A 16,909-nucleotide genomic window follows, 5' to 3' on the forward strand; every position below is an offset into this window, starting at 1 on the left:
CTGGGGTCAGAGAACAGATAGCCACTAGAACAGAGCCAAAAATGGTGGCTAGAAAATGGGTCAGAGCAAGCCATAGCAGAAGTTGGGCAGTGGTGATGGCCGCCTTTAATCCCAGCACTTTGGAGGCAGAGCTAGGCAGATCTCTGTGTATTCAAGGACACAGCCAGCATGGAGACTCATGCCTTTAATCCCAGGGAGTGACGGCAGAAAAGAGAAAAGATATATATATCATATATATATGGCGTGAAGACCAGAAACTAGAAGCATTTGGCTGGTTAAGTTTTTAGGCCTTGAGCAGCACAGTTCAGCTGAGACCCATTTGGATGAGGACTCAGAAGCTTGCAATCTGAGGAAATAAGACCAGCTGAGGAATTGGCAAGGTGAGGAAACTGTGGCTTGTTCTGTCTCCCTGATCTGCCAGCATTCACCCCAATACCTGGCCTCAGGTTTGATTTTATTAATAAGACATTCTAAGATTCATGCTACAGAGGTCCAGAGGGAAGGTGTGTTCTAGCTTAGGAACTGGAGGTAGCCCCAAGTGGTGCAGCTGGATAAAATGGCAGCTGAGGACGTTGAACATTTTTAAAAGTATTTATTAGTTATCTGTGCTTCTTTTGAGAACTCTTCAGTTTTAGAAACCACTTTATTTATTATTTATTTATTCTGCCCAAGATCCAGAGCATTATTTAATTGAGGTGACAGCGCAAAGGTAAACAAAATGGGGGAAAGGAGCTAGAAATGCACAGGAAAAGTGGCTAATGAAAACAAGTACGTCTTTCATCTCCTCTGGCTCCTAATGATGGCAGATCGTGCATGGACCATTCCTAGTGATGATGGGGGATTGTTCCTAGTGAAGATGGAGGATTGTTCCTAGCGATGGCGGATCGTGCATGGACCATTTTTTTTAGTGCTGTTGCTTGTTATCGTGATGTTTAGTTTTTAGGCAGAAGTTCTGTCAGAAGTATCATTGGCGTAGATTGTCTCCTGTTTTGTAGGCCGCCTCTTCGCTCCATTAACAGTTTCTTTTGCAGTACAGACACTCTTAAATTTTGTGAGATCTCACTTTGTCAAGTTTTGGCCTTATTTCCTGGAGTCCTATTGAGAAAGTCCTTGTGTGTACCCATATTTTGGGGGCATACTCACTACGTTATCTTGTAGCAGTCTCAGAGTTTCAGGGACTCCACTGAGGTCCTTGATCCTCTTGGAATTGATTTTTTATTCAGGATGAGAGATGAGAATCTGGTTTCATACTTCTATATGGAGATATCTAATTTTCCCAGAATCATTTACAGAGCAAGAAGGTGGCAATGCAAGTAGATTTTATGTGATAGCCAGCAGGGTGGAGATCTGAGCTGATACAGCCTGTTTTAATTGATCCAGTACTAGGTGCCCTTGCCAGAGGTGGTTGACCTTTGGGGGAAGGTTATGGGTGGTTCCTGGTGAACAGAAACGTTTAGACTTGTTTACCCAATAACACCCCTTCTGTTTACCCATCCAGAATCCTACTGGTTAAGAGAAGGTGTAGTTAGAGTTTTCCTGCCTGGCCCAGAGTCAGGACAAATCTCTCTCACCCGCCAGTCCCATAGTCGCTCAGATCCAACCAAGAAAGCACACAGAATCTTACATTGTTTACAAACTGTATGGCCGTGGCAGGCTGCTTGTTATCTACTTCTTCTATCTTAAATTAACCCATTTCTGTTAGTCTATACTTTGCCACATGGCTTGTGGCTTACCAGTGTCTTTACATGTTGCTTCTCATGGCGGCGGCTGGTGGTGTCTCCCCAGCCTTCTACTTCCCAGAATTCTCTTCTCTGCTGTACCGCCTATACTTCCTGCCTGGCCACTGGCCAATCAGAATTTTATTTACACAGAGTGATATCCACAGCAAGAAGGTCACCAGCACTGCCATTTTGGTAGGGGGTAGCAGGGATGAGAGGTGGGAGAGTGGGGGGGGGGGGTGGGAGCTTTTGGACCTGGCAGTTATCTTTTCTCCAATGCACACTTCTGCCTTCTTTGTAAAACAAACAAACAAACAAACAAAAACAAAAAACAAAAAACAAACAAACAAACAAAAAACCAGGTGGCTGTAGTGAGGTGACCTTACAGGAGGGTCCTCTGTTCTATGCTATTGAGTCACATTACTGTTGCATTTTCTATAAGGTAAGGATTGACCAGTAGGTACTGGAATTATTGGTGGGTAAGGTACATGTTTTGTTTTTATGATTATTTCCCTGTTTTCTACAGTGAATGTATATGACTGTTAATAATGTTCTGGGGAGGGAGGAAGAAGGGATTGGGCAAGGATGGCTACAGGTATAGTGATGCAGATAGGAGAAATAACTCCTAATGTCCTGTAGCACAGCTGGGTGATTATGGCTGCTAACCACAATGGCTATTAGTTCCACATATAGGAAATGCTCAATGTTTAAGAATTTGGTTTACCAATGACTACTCTGACCATTACACATTGTATACATTATTGAAATAGCACACAGTCTTCCACAAATATGTACAGATGAAAATATAATCTGGAACGAAACTCAGGTTATGATCAGGGGTAGGGATAAAAGTTACTATTAAGGTAAAATAAAAAAAAAAGAAAAGAAAAGAAAAAGAAAGAAAGTTTTGTAAGCCCAGGAGTATGAGGAAGTATCCTGTAGCAATTTGCCTGGCATGTATGTGTTCCTGGCCAACCCTCAGGATCCTGGACCTCCTCAGAAGTACCTGATTATCAGTTAGCCATCAGAGTGGGTAGAGTTCATGTCTCTGGGACTTGCTGTGTTCCCAGATACGGGTCATGACTGAGTTTATGAAGTTTACACAAGCTGGACAGACTCCGTCGTTTGCGTGGGCAGGAACAACCTGGCAGGCTGGGTTTACTCAGGTGAGTGTGCTATCTTTCTGTTTTCCAGCTCGCCCTTGCTTCGTGGGAGAGTGGAGTCCCTGGAGCGGCTGTGCAGGTCAGTGCCAGCCCACCACGCGTGTGCGCAGGCGTTCTGTGCAGCAGGAGCCGCTGAACGGAGGTGCACCCTGCCCACCCCTGGAAGAGAGAGCCGGCTGCCTGGAGTACTCCTCACCGCAGGGCCGGGACTGCGGGCACTCCTTTGGTACTGATGTGTTCATGGCTGCCGCCTTTGTTGCTTTTGACGACTTTTCGTCACTTCCTGAAAGGTCATGTTCTGGGCAGGGAAAGTTCCATGAAGTGGAGGGAGTGGGATGGACCAGTCTGCCTGAAGCAGATAGGAAGCTCAGGAAATGCTTACTGAAGGGGTGACTAGCCAGCGGTACACGCGCCTCTTTCCCTTGCTTCCCTTGGTGTTTTTAGTTTTTCGTGTGTGTGTGTGTGTGTGTGTGTGTGTGTGTGTGTGTGTGTGTGTGTGTGTGTGTTTAAGGGGATGGTCCTTTCCATGTTGCATGGACTCGGTAATAAGCCACATGAGTATGCACCCAGCTGACTGACCCTTTCTCCTCCTCCTGAGCACTGAACTCAGTAAGTACTCTACCACTGAGCACCACTCCAGCACTCACACCCGTGCATACCGTTTCCAGCACATCAGTTAAGCTGGTGACAGAGGACATCAGACAGAGTGATGATACTTCACACAGCATAGCAATCATCTAGCAGTGGAAACCACTTCACTTCCATCGTGATTTCCGATTAAACAGAACTTCACTTATACACTAACAAATATGAAAAATGGAAGCAAAGTTATACATTTCTCCACAGTGATATGTTTCTCCACAGTGATAAAACGATTGTTTGAAACAGGGGCCTCTCCTCAGTTCAGGATGACTGGACTGAGGCTGAAGTTGTCGGACTTGTGAGTCAGCTGGAAATGTTGTTTGTCTGGGTGCAGTGGCAGGCACATGAACTCTGAGACACTCTATGGCAGAAAGATCATTAAGTCAGAGAGTTCAAGGCCACTTTGGACAACATAATGAAAATAACAAAACAGTATCTAGGGAATGACCTCTGAGGTTGACCTTTGACCTTCACAAGCATGCATACATGTGCACCTGAACACATGGATATACACCCCTTAAAACAGTCAAACAAGCAGCGTTTTAGTCATTTAGGTCTGGCTTGCTTGCCTACCTGTGGCATTACACCCAGTATCCACTGGCCATTGATGAGACAGAGCCTTATATTGTAAACTCCGGGCTGTCACTGCCCTTCATACTTCCCTCATCCAGAGGCACCTCAGCATGTTGTGGAGTTACATCACTTGTTCTGGAAGGGTGGGGCTGTGATCTAGAGAGGAGGAGAGCACTCTTAGTGATGTAACATAATGAAAGCCCATCTCAAAAACAAAACAAAGAAAGAAAAGAAAAAGAAAGATGGATTTGATAGGGAGTAGCTGATAAGGGGTCTAGGAAGCTGGTTCACTAACATACCAGGAACTACGTGAGTATCACCAAGAAATAAACAGAGGCCAGCACCAATCTGTTGATCTGGACTGACTCCAGGGGGGCAACATGTTGACTTTCCTGCGTAGGAAAGTCCATATGTTTTTCATAAGAGCCTGGAAAATTTTACATCAACGTCATCTTCACCAAGCAATTTCATTCTTTGTTTTTTCCCCCATATATAAGTGTTTATTTGCTGAGAGTCAACTTGGTGCCAGATGTGGGGTTATGGTGGGGAGGAAAGTTGATGTGAGGCTCAAAGTCTCAGAGATTGCAATTTTGTGGGAAGGGACATAATCATCAGATGACTCTGGGAAATTAATCCTAGAAATTTATATCTGGGTAATTTGTCCAGCTGAAGCAAAGGAATCAGCCCTACAAGGAGCTATAAGCAGGAGTGATGTGGTGATTCCCTTTAGTCTTGAAGGTCAAAGGTCAACCTCAGAGGTCATTCCCTAGATACCGTTTTTGTTATTTTTTTTTTCTTTCTTTTTCTTTCTTTTTTCCAATAAGATCTCTCACTGGCATGGAACTGACCAGTTAAATTAGGCTGGCTAGCCAGTGGCCCCAGGGGGCAGCCTCTATATGCTTCCCCAGTGCTGGGATTCCAAGTACAGCCCCTGTCCCCCATGTCTGGCTGTTTTTATGTGGTTTTGGGGGATCAACTCAAGTCCTCAAGCATTTGCTTATTGAGTTATCTCTCCAAGCCCTTGTTTTGAATGTGAGAAATTTGGGGGTGGGGGTTGGTGTCAGCTTTTGAGCTAGAGAGCACTCTATTTTTAGATTTTTGTCTTTTCCCGAAGAGCCTAGGAACTCTGCTGAGGTGTTTTCTGTAGGGACCATCGTGATCACATCTGTGATGGCGGAGGATTGCAATAGAGGGCTTCAATGGAGGCCTCTGATGGAGCCGTCGCATTAAGCTCTGGGAGAAATCCTATGCAGCTCCAAAGGGACTGCTTGCAGAAGCAACCCTAGGGCATAGTTCCTGCTCAGTCCAGGCCCTTTGCAGAAACACAGCCAAACGTGTCCCACAAGGTGGTTGCTGTATGACTACTGGTATTTGGTGGCTCTTAGGACCCAGAGTCCACTTAGCAGGCATCTGCTCTACCTAGTCATAGGATTTGGCTGCTAGAATGGTTTCTTCAACACCCAGGCTGTTGCATACCACTTCCCAGTCCTGAGTCTCTTTAGGAAAGACAGTGTGGCAGGAAAGTGAAGAAAAGGAGATGGAGCACAAGCATTGAGCACCAGGAAGTGATTATTGTATATCCAAGGGACAGTGTGCCCCCTCCCCCCGTAAAACCTGGCCCGTATTCAGACCCCTGGACAGTCTCTTTTCTGCTTGGAGGAGCCTGTTCCTTTGTCCAGCAGCTCCAGATGTTCCTCCTCTAACATCCTCATCCACATTGTCCCAAATCTCCCTTCTCACAGCTCCTGCCGCACACCCCAATAAGGATTCGATACAGCAGTCTTTTTCTCTTGCTTCTTGAAGCACCAGTGGCCTTGGTTTAGCGCCTGTGTAGACTTTGTGTTTACACTTCCTTCTTAAACTCATAAGTAATAACCTCACAGTTCGCAAAGAAGAGGGCAATCTTCACATTTTTAGTCTCAACTTTGGTCCTCGAGGCTAACCCTCCCTTCCAGGGGAGGGCTATGAACTGTAGTGATGACTCCATTTACGGGCTTGCTCGGGAGCATAGAGCCCATTGAATATCCACTGCAGTGCTTCCTAACATGAGATCCTGGACCAAGGCTATCTGGACCGCTTGAAACTCCTTAGAAGTGTAAGTTCCCGGGACCTGACCTAGGTCCATGGGATCAACATACCCAGGATGGGTCCAGAATTCTGTCTGAGTTGTAACAAACCCTTCTGGAGTGTCTAATTCTCATTAGAGTTTCAGAATATCCCAAGTGTGGCTTCACACCTCCACCTGCATCATCGCTGGCAAAAGTTTCCCAAGCATATCTTCTTTTGTGATAATAGTGTGAACAAAAGTGAATTGTTTTCTCTACCAAAGAACTTTTCAGAACTAATGATGATTGAGACTTGTTTACTCTGCAAAGGGGGAGATTTTAAAAAATGTAGGATTTCCCCCACTTGGTTTAATTAAGCAAATCTCCCTAACCCCAGAAGAAACTCAGTAAAATCACTGGTGTTCATGAAGTATCCATTAGACGAACAACTCAGGGGAAAAGATGGGCATGAAACAGTAATGTGAGCATCTATTCTGGAGGATTGGTCAGGGTTCATTTCCCACCAGCTCCTTCCTGGTCATTCAGACTCTCTGAGCTTGTGTGGAGGTTCCAGCAGGGAAGCACACCTGCTCTCACAGGCTTGATGACTGATCCTCCTCTATCTGGAGAGGTCCTCCTCTTCAGCTAGACACACAGCTAAAGAAAGGGTTCTCATGGAGTGTCAAGGGAGGAAGGGGACACCTGCTTAGCAAGCCAGACCAGCCAAACCAATCCTGGTGATCAATGGGGTGACACATGTCATAGCCAGATCTCTCTCACATTCTCATTCATTTGGTTGTCTCTTATTCATTAAACACTCACCAAGTACCTGCTGCATGCCATGACTGTGGTAGGCTTTAGAGATCCAAACAAGTACATCACAGCTCATCACAGCTCAGGCTGATGAACACTGTGCTGGAAAGGTTCTCCAGCTGGGGTTCAATTTCTGGAGTCCACCCAGTAAAGGGAGAGAACCAACTCTTGCCAGTTTTGCTCTAATCTCTACACACACACTCTGGAATGCACGCATCACCACCCACAATAAATAGTAACTAAATACATATAAAAAGGTTGTCAGGTTGATGTGGGAGCATGGAAGGGAGCGTACCTCAATCTAAGTGCATTTGTCCTGCTATGTAGTCACATGGGTGCCTATTGCTACCTCCTTCTACCACTACCAGAGTTCATACTCATGGAGCATTAGCCTTAGCTCATGGCATAGTTATACCTCACTTTTGAGTGGCATAGATTTTTGTTTTGTTTTGTTTTTATGAGACTGGATCACAATTATATAGCCCAGGCTGGCTTCAAACCCTCTATGTACCTGAGGATAACCTTGAACTGCTCACCCTCCTGTCATTAACTCCCAAGTGTGGGGATCACAGACATGCACCACCTACAGACATACACATGCCTACTTCAGAGAGATTTCATAAATGTTCTTGAGTCAGTCTTCATAGAAGTCCTACAAGGGACCATCATATTCATTCTTACAATTGCTGTAACAAGTCACCAGAAACTTAATGGCTTATTTACGACATATTTTTTTCTTGCAGTTCTGAGGGACAGAGTTCAGCACAGGTCTACCCAGATTGAAGCTAGTGGGTCAGAAAGGGCATATTCCTTTCTGAAGATTCTTTGGGAAAACCATTCAAGCCTTTGCATGGATGATAGGAATTCCTGATACATGGGAGGAGCGGAAAGTGTAGCAGGTGTAGCCTCCAGTTACCTGGGAAGTAGAAGTTGTGACAAGAGCTTGCATATTTAGCCAAGGGGAACTCTGAGCATGGGGTTGAAGGCACAGCCTTGATTCTTCTCGTTGCTCATAGTAAAATTGGAGGAGAAAGAGATACAGGAGGAGAAGAAAGTTGTTTACTCTCAATGGAATCAGGATTACAAATTGGGTAACTCTCAGTTTACCAAGATGGCAAACAGATGGTGAAATGAAGATACTTGCTCTAAGAAAGCAGATTCTAGAATAAAACCATTAATGGTGTGGCTGTAAACTCACTTAATACCTCAGAAAGTTAAGTTGCCACCAACTCAGTGACCTAAGCAATACCAATTTATTATCTTCCAGTTCTGTAGGTCAGGAATCGGACACGAGTTTCGCTAGGCTATAGTTGAGATATCAGTGGGGCTGCATTTCATTCTGGCACCCGAGGGGCCAGTTTGTGCCATCACACATTCAGGCATCCATACCTTCTGGTGATTGGGATTTAGATATCTGGAGGGTATGGGGTGTCTTATTCTGTTTTCCACAGGGAATAGGACAAGCTCACTATCTTGTGCTTACACACTAAGACAGTAGAGTTCTGGGAGGCAGAACTTGGAGACCACGGCTACAGATCCGTGCCCATTCCCCTCCCTACTGTCATCATTAAAATTGGGATTAGAGAGTCTGGTGACTAAGGCAAAATATAAAAGCCTCACAAAGCCGGTGAACAAGGTTACTCTTTTCTTAATGAGTTTTTCTTGTTTGACTTAAGGTATATGATTATATTTTATCCTAAACCAAATATAAAAAAACCGAACTGTTGCACATTACTGAGGTTTATGTGCATTTTTCTCCCCACAAAAGACCAATGCACATTAATATAAACTGTGTTTCCAGGTAGGGGCTATTTGCCAAATTTCCCTTTTATTCTCTTCTGCACTGTATGCACAGAGCAGCCTGCTTTTTTCTTGTGGCATGCCCTTGTATCAGAGGGCTTATGAAATTCTCAAAGCAAATTTCATTTACTTTCATGTTCAAAGGAAATATGTGCAGTGCCATACTTTTTTAAAAGTGAAACTTGTAAAAGCGAACAATGGTAGGTTCATAGGTTGCCAAAGAGTTGGCAAATGGTCTCTGAACAAAGACTATATTACATCTGATCATTGCTGCCAGCAAGGGAAAAGGAAGGGGGACCATCTTTTATGGAGAGACTGTGTCCTGAGGCACCAGCTATGCGCTTCCACACAGAAGCAGAGGTGGGGCTAAAGACAAAAATAACTTTTAAATTATTTACAACCCTCAAGATATGAAAATTAAACTTGTGGGTTATTATTAAAGAGTGGCTTTGGTTCAAAGCGCTGCAGGTCATCTGGCTCCTGGGCTGGGTACAGAAGACTCATGTGTGGGGGAGGGTAACCTGGATCCAAACCCGGCAGCCGCTGGGCTGGCGTGGGGGCAGGCAGAATCCTGAGGAACTGGTTTGCTTTTAAGATGTGCCATAAGCCAGGGGTGTTGAGGCTCAGGCAAGAGGATTATTGGGAGTTTAAGACCAGCCTGGGCTACATAGCAAGACTCTGTCCCCAAACAAACAGTAACACAGACTATCAACATAGAAACTAAACATGAATATCGGCTCCCTGGTTGTGTCTTGAACCTCTGATCCTCATACATCTGTCTCCTGAGTGATAGGAATATATATATACCACCATGTATGTTTTTCCCCCGGTGGTAAGTATAGAATTCGGGACCTCATTCATGTTAAAAGAATGCTCTACTAACTGAGCTACATTGGCAGCCCCTGGACAGTGAGTCCTAAAGACCAGAAGGGGAAATCCAGGCATGGTGGCATGTGTTTATAATGCCTGTGTTAAGATGAAGCCACATGGTCTCTAAAGATCAGTGGCCATAGTGAGCAGCTAGCCTCAACAGAGACCCCGTCTCATAAAACAAGGCAGACAGCTTCAAGGACTGACATCTGCAGTCCCCTGACCTCCTCTGGCATGAGCATACACATGCACATGCTAGTCCTGGCTTCTATGAAAACTTAGTAGACCTTCCTATTTGGGAAGGTCAAAGCCTTGTGGGCTGATGCATCTGCATTTGCAGCTGCTGCCCAATTGCTGCTGCTGCTGCAGCCCTGGCCAGACTTGGAGCCAAGGAAGAGTCTGAGGAGTCAGATAAAGATATGGGATTTGATCTCTGACCAATGCTTCCAAAACAACCAACTCCACTGGTTTTGTAGAAAGAACAAGCCGATAAAGGGTTACTTCTTTAAAAACAAAAAGAAATAGAGGGAGAGAGAAATAGAGAAAAAAAGGAAAAGAAAATCTGAAAAAGAATTAAGGCCTGCCATCTTGTGGCTGTCACGGGCCAGGAAAAATCAACATGTAGTGTGGAGCCTTTCTTTTCTTTTCTTTCCTTTCCTTTCTCTTCTTTTCTTTTCCTTTCTTCTTTTCTTTTTTTTTAACTAGTGCCCACACACCAGTTTGCTCATGTTAATGATTTTAGCATCTCAAAACCTAACACCAGCTTGTATCTGCCCTTATCTAGAGATTTCTGAAGCAAAGGCAGAGGGGTTGTTGAGTCACTCAGGCTCTGTCCAAACGATCTGTAGATTCACCCAAGCAGGACTGGAAATATTCTGGGAAAAATTGTCTGCATTGAACTTATACAGCTGTGTGTGTGTGTGTGTGTGTGTGTGTGTGTGTGTGTGTGTGTGTGTTTGCACATGCATAGAAGGCCGAAGTTGATGTTGGGTATATTCCCCAGTCTGTCTCCGCCTTAGTTTTGAGCAAGGGTCTCTCATTGAGCCTGGAGCTCATTGATTTAGCAGGACTGGCTGGCCAGAGAACCCAGGGACCTTCCTGTCTTCTTCTCCCCAGTGTTAGGATTCTACAAGAACTGCTGCCATGCTTGGATTTTCCTTTTTAATGTGATTGCTAGCATGGAGCCCCAGCTTCTTTTCTATGACTTCTTCTTTGTGTTTGGTTTTTGTTTTGTTTTTTTTTGAGACAGGGTTTCTGTAACTCTTAGAACTTGCTCTGTAGACCAGGCTGGCCTTGAACTCACGGAGCCTCCTCTACCTCCTGAGTGTTGGGACTAAAGGTGTGTGCTACCACCACCAGGCTAAACCAGGAATTCTTAACTTTTTCTACTTATGATTCCTTTTCACCCTCCAATTTACATCCAAATTTACCCTAAATGAATAAGTATATATAACGGGTAAATAAATGTTTACTGTCATAATGAAATTTATTTTAAAACAATTCTTTTTTTAACATATAATTTTACCCCTTATTAAAGGTGAAAGCAAATACACGAACTAATGAGATAGATGGGCATATTTATTTTTATGTAAAAAGCAAGTCCGGTTGAATAGTTGGTATACAGGACACAGAACATCTTTGACATTTTTCATAATTTGATTGATATTTTGATTTTATAATCATCAATTTTGAGCACACTGCCTCACAAAAATATACAGTACAAAAAGGCAGAAGGATAGTTGGGGCCATTTCAGAAATTGTTGGAAAATTTGTGCTAATCCCAAGTCAAAAATCACCGAATGACTTTTTATTTTTTTAAAGGAAAGTCAAGTCAGTAACTCAAACAGCAATTTTTAATTCTAATACAACACTATATAAAGATATACTGACTTAATGCTTCTATGAAAACATCAAGGCCTTGTTTACCGTAATCGAGTCATTGTATTTCAGTAAGGGCAGAAAACTTGGCATCTACACTAAAATCACTACGAACCTGGAAACACCACAGTCTCAAAGCTGAGCCAGGGTTTCAGCCAGCGTTCCCTGATGTGGTGGCCGTACACAGTGCAAAGTGTACATACAGACTCAGGGCTGTGGTGAAGTCACACGATGTAACGTGGGCGTGCGCTGTCAGAAACAGCTCACATTCATTGTGCATCTGCACATCCAGAAACGTCTCACTCTTGCTCAGCTTTCACAACCTCAGCATTCAGTTGTAGGGATTTAGGGGGGCAAAGCTACGAGGCTGTGGTTCCCAAGAGGATGGGGAGCACCCGTATTTTCCTGCCTTGCTTCTTCTATTCTTTCTCATTTTTTCCTGCTTGTTTTCTCTTCTTTCCCCTTTTTTATTCTATTGATTCTTGAACTTCATTTTTCACTGCCTTTCCCTCTTTTCTCTATTTCTTCTTCTTTCTTCCTCATGCTGTAATATCCATTACCACTTTATTTCCTTTGCCCTCTCTCCATTGTTCTTTATTTCTGCCAACTTTTTGTGTCGGTCCCTCTCCTCCTTCATACTCCCATGCCTGGAGGTCGATATGCTCAGCAGAGATCTGTGGCTCCCTCGGTAGCTATCTAGATGCATGTAAACACTGATTCAGTTTGCTTCAGAAGACGCTGTAACTGCCTCACTTGATGCTGTGCCACTAAGATCTTTGGATTTGGAGACAGAGGCCTCAGACGGGCACAGAACCCAGTTTGGGAAGCCTTGCGGAGTACCGGACTTGCACACACACAGTGTAACTCTCTCTTTTCCAGTCCCTGCATTGATAACTAGTTCTGCATTCAACAAGAAGAGAACGATACAAGCCGCATCTCCCCAGTGGTCTACACACACCGAGGATGCTGGGTAATTTGTTGCTTTAAAATTACTGTTACATTTTCCCTCCTTCCCTCCCTCCCTCCCTCCCTCCCTCCCTCCCTCCCTCCCTCCCTCCTTCCTTCCTTCCTTCTTCCTTCCTTCCTTCATTTCTTTTTGGTCTTTCAAGACAGGGTTTCTCTGTGTAGCCCTGATTGTCCTGGAACTTGCTCTGTAGACCAGGCTGGCTGAGAACTCACAGAAATCTGCCTATCTGGGATTAAAGGCGTACACTACCATGCCTGCAGCTTCTGAGAGTCTTCATGAACTGTTTTGTGAATTTGAAAACTGACACACTTTCTTTCGGAGGGCTTCTCATTGACACTTCATGCACGAGCTGGAAGGTACCTCCATGCTCACCTGGGTCCACTCTTCTTCCATCAGAGAAGGGAGACCTAACAGTCACATGCTTAGATCCCCAGGATGCTTACTAGCGATGAGTTACTGCACCCCCGAATTTTACTCTTAAAAATATTTAGTTAAGCATGGTGGTGCACACTTGTAATCCTCACATTTAGGGTGGGGTGGAGTTTAGAGGATCAGGAGTACAAGGCCAGCCTCAGCTACATTGTTGAGTTTGAGGCCAATATGAGGTATGTGAGCCTCTATCTCAGTCTCATGTATATATGTATATGTATGTATGTATGCATGCATGCATACATGTACCTATGCTGGGCACAGTGGCACATTTATAATGTCATCACTTAGGAGTCTGAGGAAAGAGGATTGCTACTAGGTCAGCTTGGGCTACCCAATGAAACCTTGTCTAAAAAGTAAAGAATGAATAATCTTTACCATGTGGGGTTGACATGGCTCCTTAAGACTTCCTACAGTATTGGGCTGCTTCTAAGAACGGTAACTGACCTCTTGACTTCTTTTGCTGCAGATACTGTATGGAGTTTAGGACAGAGTCCCTGACTCCTCATTGTGCCCTGGACAACCGTCCCCTGACTCGATGGATGCAGTATCTCCGAGAGGGATACACAGTGTGTGTAGACTGTCAGCCTCCGGCCATGAATTCCGTGAGCCTGCGTTGTTCCGGAGATGGCCTGGACTCTGATGGGTAAGGAGGGACCACTGACTGAAGGGCTTTTCTGCTCGCCCTGAGGATCCGTCCTCGGTGTCCTAAAGAGCTGGGCAGTATGTAGCATATCAATGCAGGGCGGGATGTGAGCAGTGAGGAGAACCTATCCAGGGACCCCAATCCAGGACTTTGGGTCCCACTATGGGACTCAGAAGCTCTCTGGAACAAAAGTACACAGGCCAGCTTGGTTATTGGGGTTTGTTTCAGATGAAGTTTCCCAAAGACTACCAAAACCCTGGTCACTCTAAAGTACCATAGACGATTCAACTCTGAATCGCTTGGATTGGAGAATAGAATGCATACATTCTTGATCCCCCTTCTTAGGACCAGGTGAACCAGAGTTTTAGTAATCTTGGAGGTCTGGACATAAAACTTGTCCTATAAAATGTCAGAAAGCAGTTATTTTTGGCTTTTCATCCAATACATCTTTACTCATAACTACTGTACTCTGGCATTGGTTATGAAAGCAGCCATTACTATTTAAAGCTTGGCTTTGTTCTAACAAAACTTTATGTGTGAACCCCAGAATTTAAGTTTAGGATGATTTTCATGTGTCAAGAAATATTATTCTTTTGGTTTTTCTTTAACTCTTTGTTGATGTTTGAAATAGGGTCGCACTCTAGCTAAGGATAGCCTGGAATCCATTACACAGGTCAGCGTGGCCTGGAACTCATGGCAATCCTTCAGAATCAGCCTCCAAAATATTGGGACTGCAAACATAGATTACCATACTTGGCTTCTTTTCATTCTTAAAAACATAGAAGTTGTGGCTGGAGAGACAGCTCAGAAGTTAAGGGTTTGTGCTTGCTTTCACAGAGGACCCAAGTTCAGTTCTCAGTACGCAGGTTGGGTAGCTCACTATTGCTGCTAACTCGGCTTTTTGGGTTCCTGAAAGACTCACACACATATGCACACAATTGAAAATAAATAAAATCTTTATAAAAAAATAACATTCATCCTTAACTCACAAGTCCCATTCAAAAAGATGGAGTGGGCAAATGAGGGGTCATAGTGTGCTGGCCCTCCCAGGTGATTCAAACCCTGGTGATGTTTCAGATCTGCTGTGCCTGAGGTGGGTTTTCTGCAAACAGAAACTGCAGACATTGTGTCTCCCCGAAAGCCTCTCCCAGTGCTGCGCTCATTTCAGTTAGACCCACTAAACTCCCAGTGCTGCGCTCATTTCAGTTAGACCCACTAAACGCCTTTTACAGCTAGAAAGAAGGAATCACCAGAGACGCTACGGACAAGGACCAATTTAGTCACACACATAATGGTTTCCAGCATGTCAGGTGTAATTGGTAAAAATAGATTAAAAGCAAAATACTGACCTTTCCAGTTAATCATTCATCGTTCCCATCATGCTTTAATATTTAATAATTCAGTTCATGTTTATTAGTCACTTGTGCCTAGCGGTCTCTATTGAGTTCACCATATGAGCAATAAAGTGGGTAAGAAATTCATAGCAAATGAAACCTAATATTTGGATTTAATGTTTTTCTGAATACCTCATCTCTATTTTGACTTTAAATGAATTTATAATTCAATTTGTACCCAATAAAGAGAGCACTTAAACCCTGGTTGCTACATGGGTGACTTAATGAATAATATTTTTAATTCTCTGGCTTTGGGTTCTGTACTTTCTCCATTTTTCATTGTGAAATCAAAGAGCTGGAATAGGACGGAAGAGGTCATTTGGCTAGACTTCCTAGCTTAAGCACATACAGACACCATTGTCTGTGCGCAGCACCTGCGTTCATCTGGGAGAAATGGACAAGGAAACCCCAGCAACTCTCTGAGCACGAGTGTCCTCGAATAGGGATTCATCAGTAACTCACATTGACAGAACCCAAAAAAGAGAAGTCTTCTCTGTGACTATAGAAAGGGGTGAGGGGTGGGGCTAGCGATGGCTCTGTGGTTAAGAGCACTGGGTGCTCTTCCAGAGGATCCAGGTTTGATTTCCAGCACCCACATGGCAGCTCACAGCCATCTACAATCCCAGTTCTAGGGGATCCAATGCCCACAAGCATACGTTTAGGCAAAACACTTATACACATAAAATTTTTTAAAATGAATAAATAATTTAAAAAACTTATTTGTAATATATTTTGAAACTGTGTGATTACTATCTTCCTAGTTATGGTTTCTATTGCTATGATTCAACACTATGATCAAAAGCAATTTGGGAAGTAAAGGGTCTATTTAACCTTATAGTCTATAAGTCTTTCACGGAGGGAAGTCAGAGCAGGAACCTGGAGCAGAGGCCATGGAAGACTGCTGCTTATTTGTTTGCTCCCCATGGCTTGCTTAGCCTTTCTTACAGCATCCAGGACCACCAGCCTAGGGATGACACGGCCCACAGTGAGCTGGCCCCTGTCACATCAAGCATCATTTAAAAAAAAAAAAAATGTACCACAGGCTTGCCCACTGGCCAATCTGATGGGATCAGTTTCTCAATTGAGGTTCCCTCTTCCTGAATGGCTCTAGCTTGTATCAGATTGATATAACACTAGCTAGCACACTGTCTTTAAAAACATCAACAAACAGCACATTAGGGCTGGAGAGGTGGCTCAGCCATTAAGAACACTTGTTGCTCTTGTAGAGGACCCGGATTCAGTTCCCAGCACCTACATAGGGGCTCACAACCCAGCTCCAGGTGATCAAGTGCCCTCTTCTGGCCCCTGTGGTCACTAGGCATGCATATACTCACATATGTGAGGGCAAAACAATCATACACACAAATAAAAAATACATAGATCTTTTTTTTAAAAAAGCTATAACCATGTAGATTAGAATTTCCTTTGGCTTGCTTTTAGTATAACCTGCATTTCTATAATATTGTTTCAGAAATCAGACTCTTCGCTGGCAAGCCATTGGCAACCCTCGATGTCAAGGGACCTGGAAGAAAGTGCGGCGGGTTGACCATTGTTCCTGTCCAGAAGTACACAGCTTCATTTTCATATAGAGCATCTTGGAGTCACTTGGCAGGGTGCTTGCCAGTGGGTTGGGTATTATTAAGCTGAATTCAACACTTCAGAAGCCTCCAAAAACTATGCCATGTCCCCGGGCATTCTTCATTGTTTTTGAGAAAGAAAACTTAGGGGTAGTTCTCAAGGATCACTATCTCTATTGTTTTTATTTTTACTGAGTTAAGGACCCACACTAAAAGCTCCTATGGCTATGACCTTGACCTTACCTCTGGCCACAGAGTGCATGTCTGTTTGTACTAGAATCACTACCATGGGCTCCAGTTTGGTGTAAGTTTTTGTCTGAGGGCATCTTACGTATTCTTTGTCTTTATTGGTATTTTGTTTTGTTGTTTTAAATTAAAGACAAGGTCTCACTAT

At 43.9% G+C, this 16,909-nt stretch overlaps 1 protein-coding gene across 2 annotated transcripts in view; it reads left to right on the forward strand.

Moving 5' to 3' along the window:
* Sbspon (somatomedin B and thrombospondin type 1 domain containing) overlaps positions 1-16,909 on the forward strand; it is a 29,439-nt gene extending 12,530 nt beyond the window's left edge. For both annotated transcript variants that reach the window (XM_036179234.1, XM_036179233.1), the window contains 4 exons: positions 2,913-3,107; positions 12,382-12,472; positions 13,368-13,544; positions 16,410-16,909. In XM_036179234.1, coding sequence (XP_036035127.1) covers positions 2,913-3,107; positions 12,382-12,472; positions 13,368-13,544; positions 16,410-16,527 — 581 coding nt within the window. In that variant the 3' untranslated portion in view covers positions 16,528-16,909. The remainder of the gene's footprint in view (positions 1-2,912; positions 3,108-12,381; positions 12,473-13,367; positions 13,545-16,409) is intronic.

The sequence above is a fragment of the Onychomys torridus genome, chromosome 2 (assembly GCF_903995425.1).
Source record: "Onychomys torridus chromosome 2, mOncTor1.1, whole genome shotgun sequence".
In the NCBI taxonomy this organism is placed as follows: Eukaryota; Metazoa; Chordata; class Mammalia; order Rodentia; family Cricetidae; genus Onychomys; species Onychomys torridus.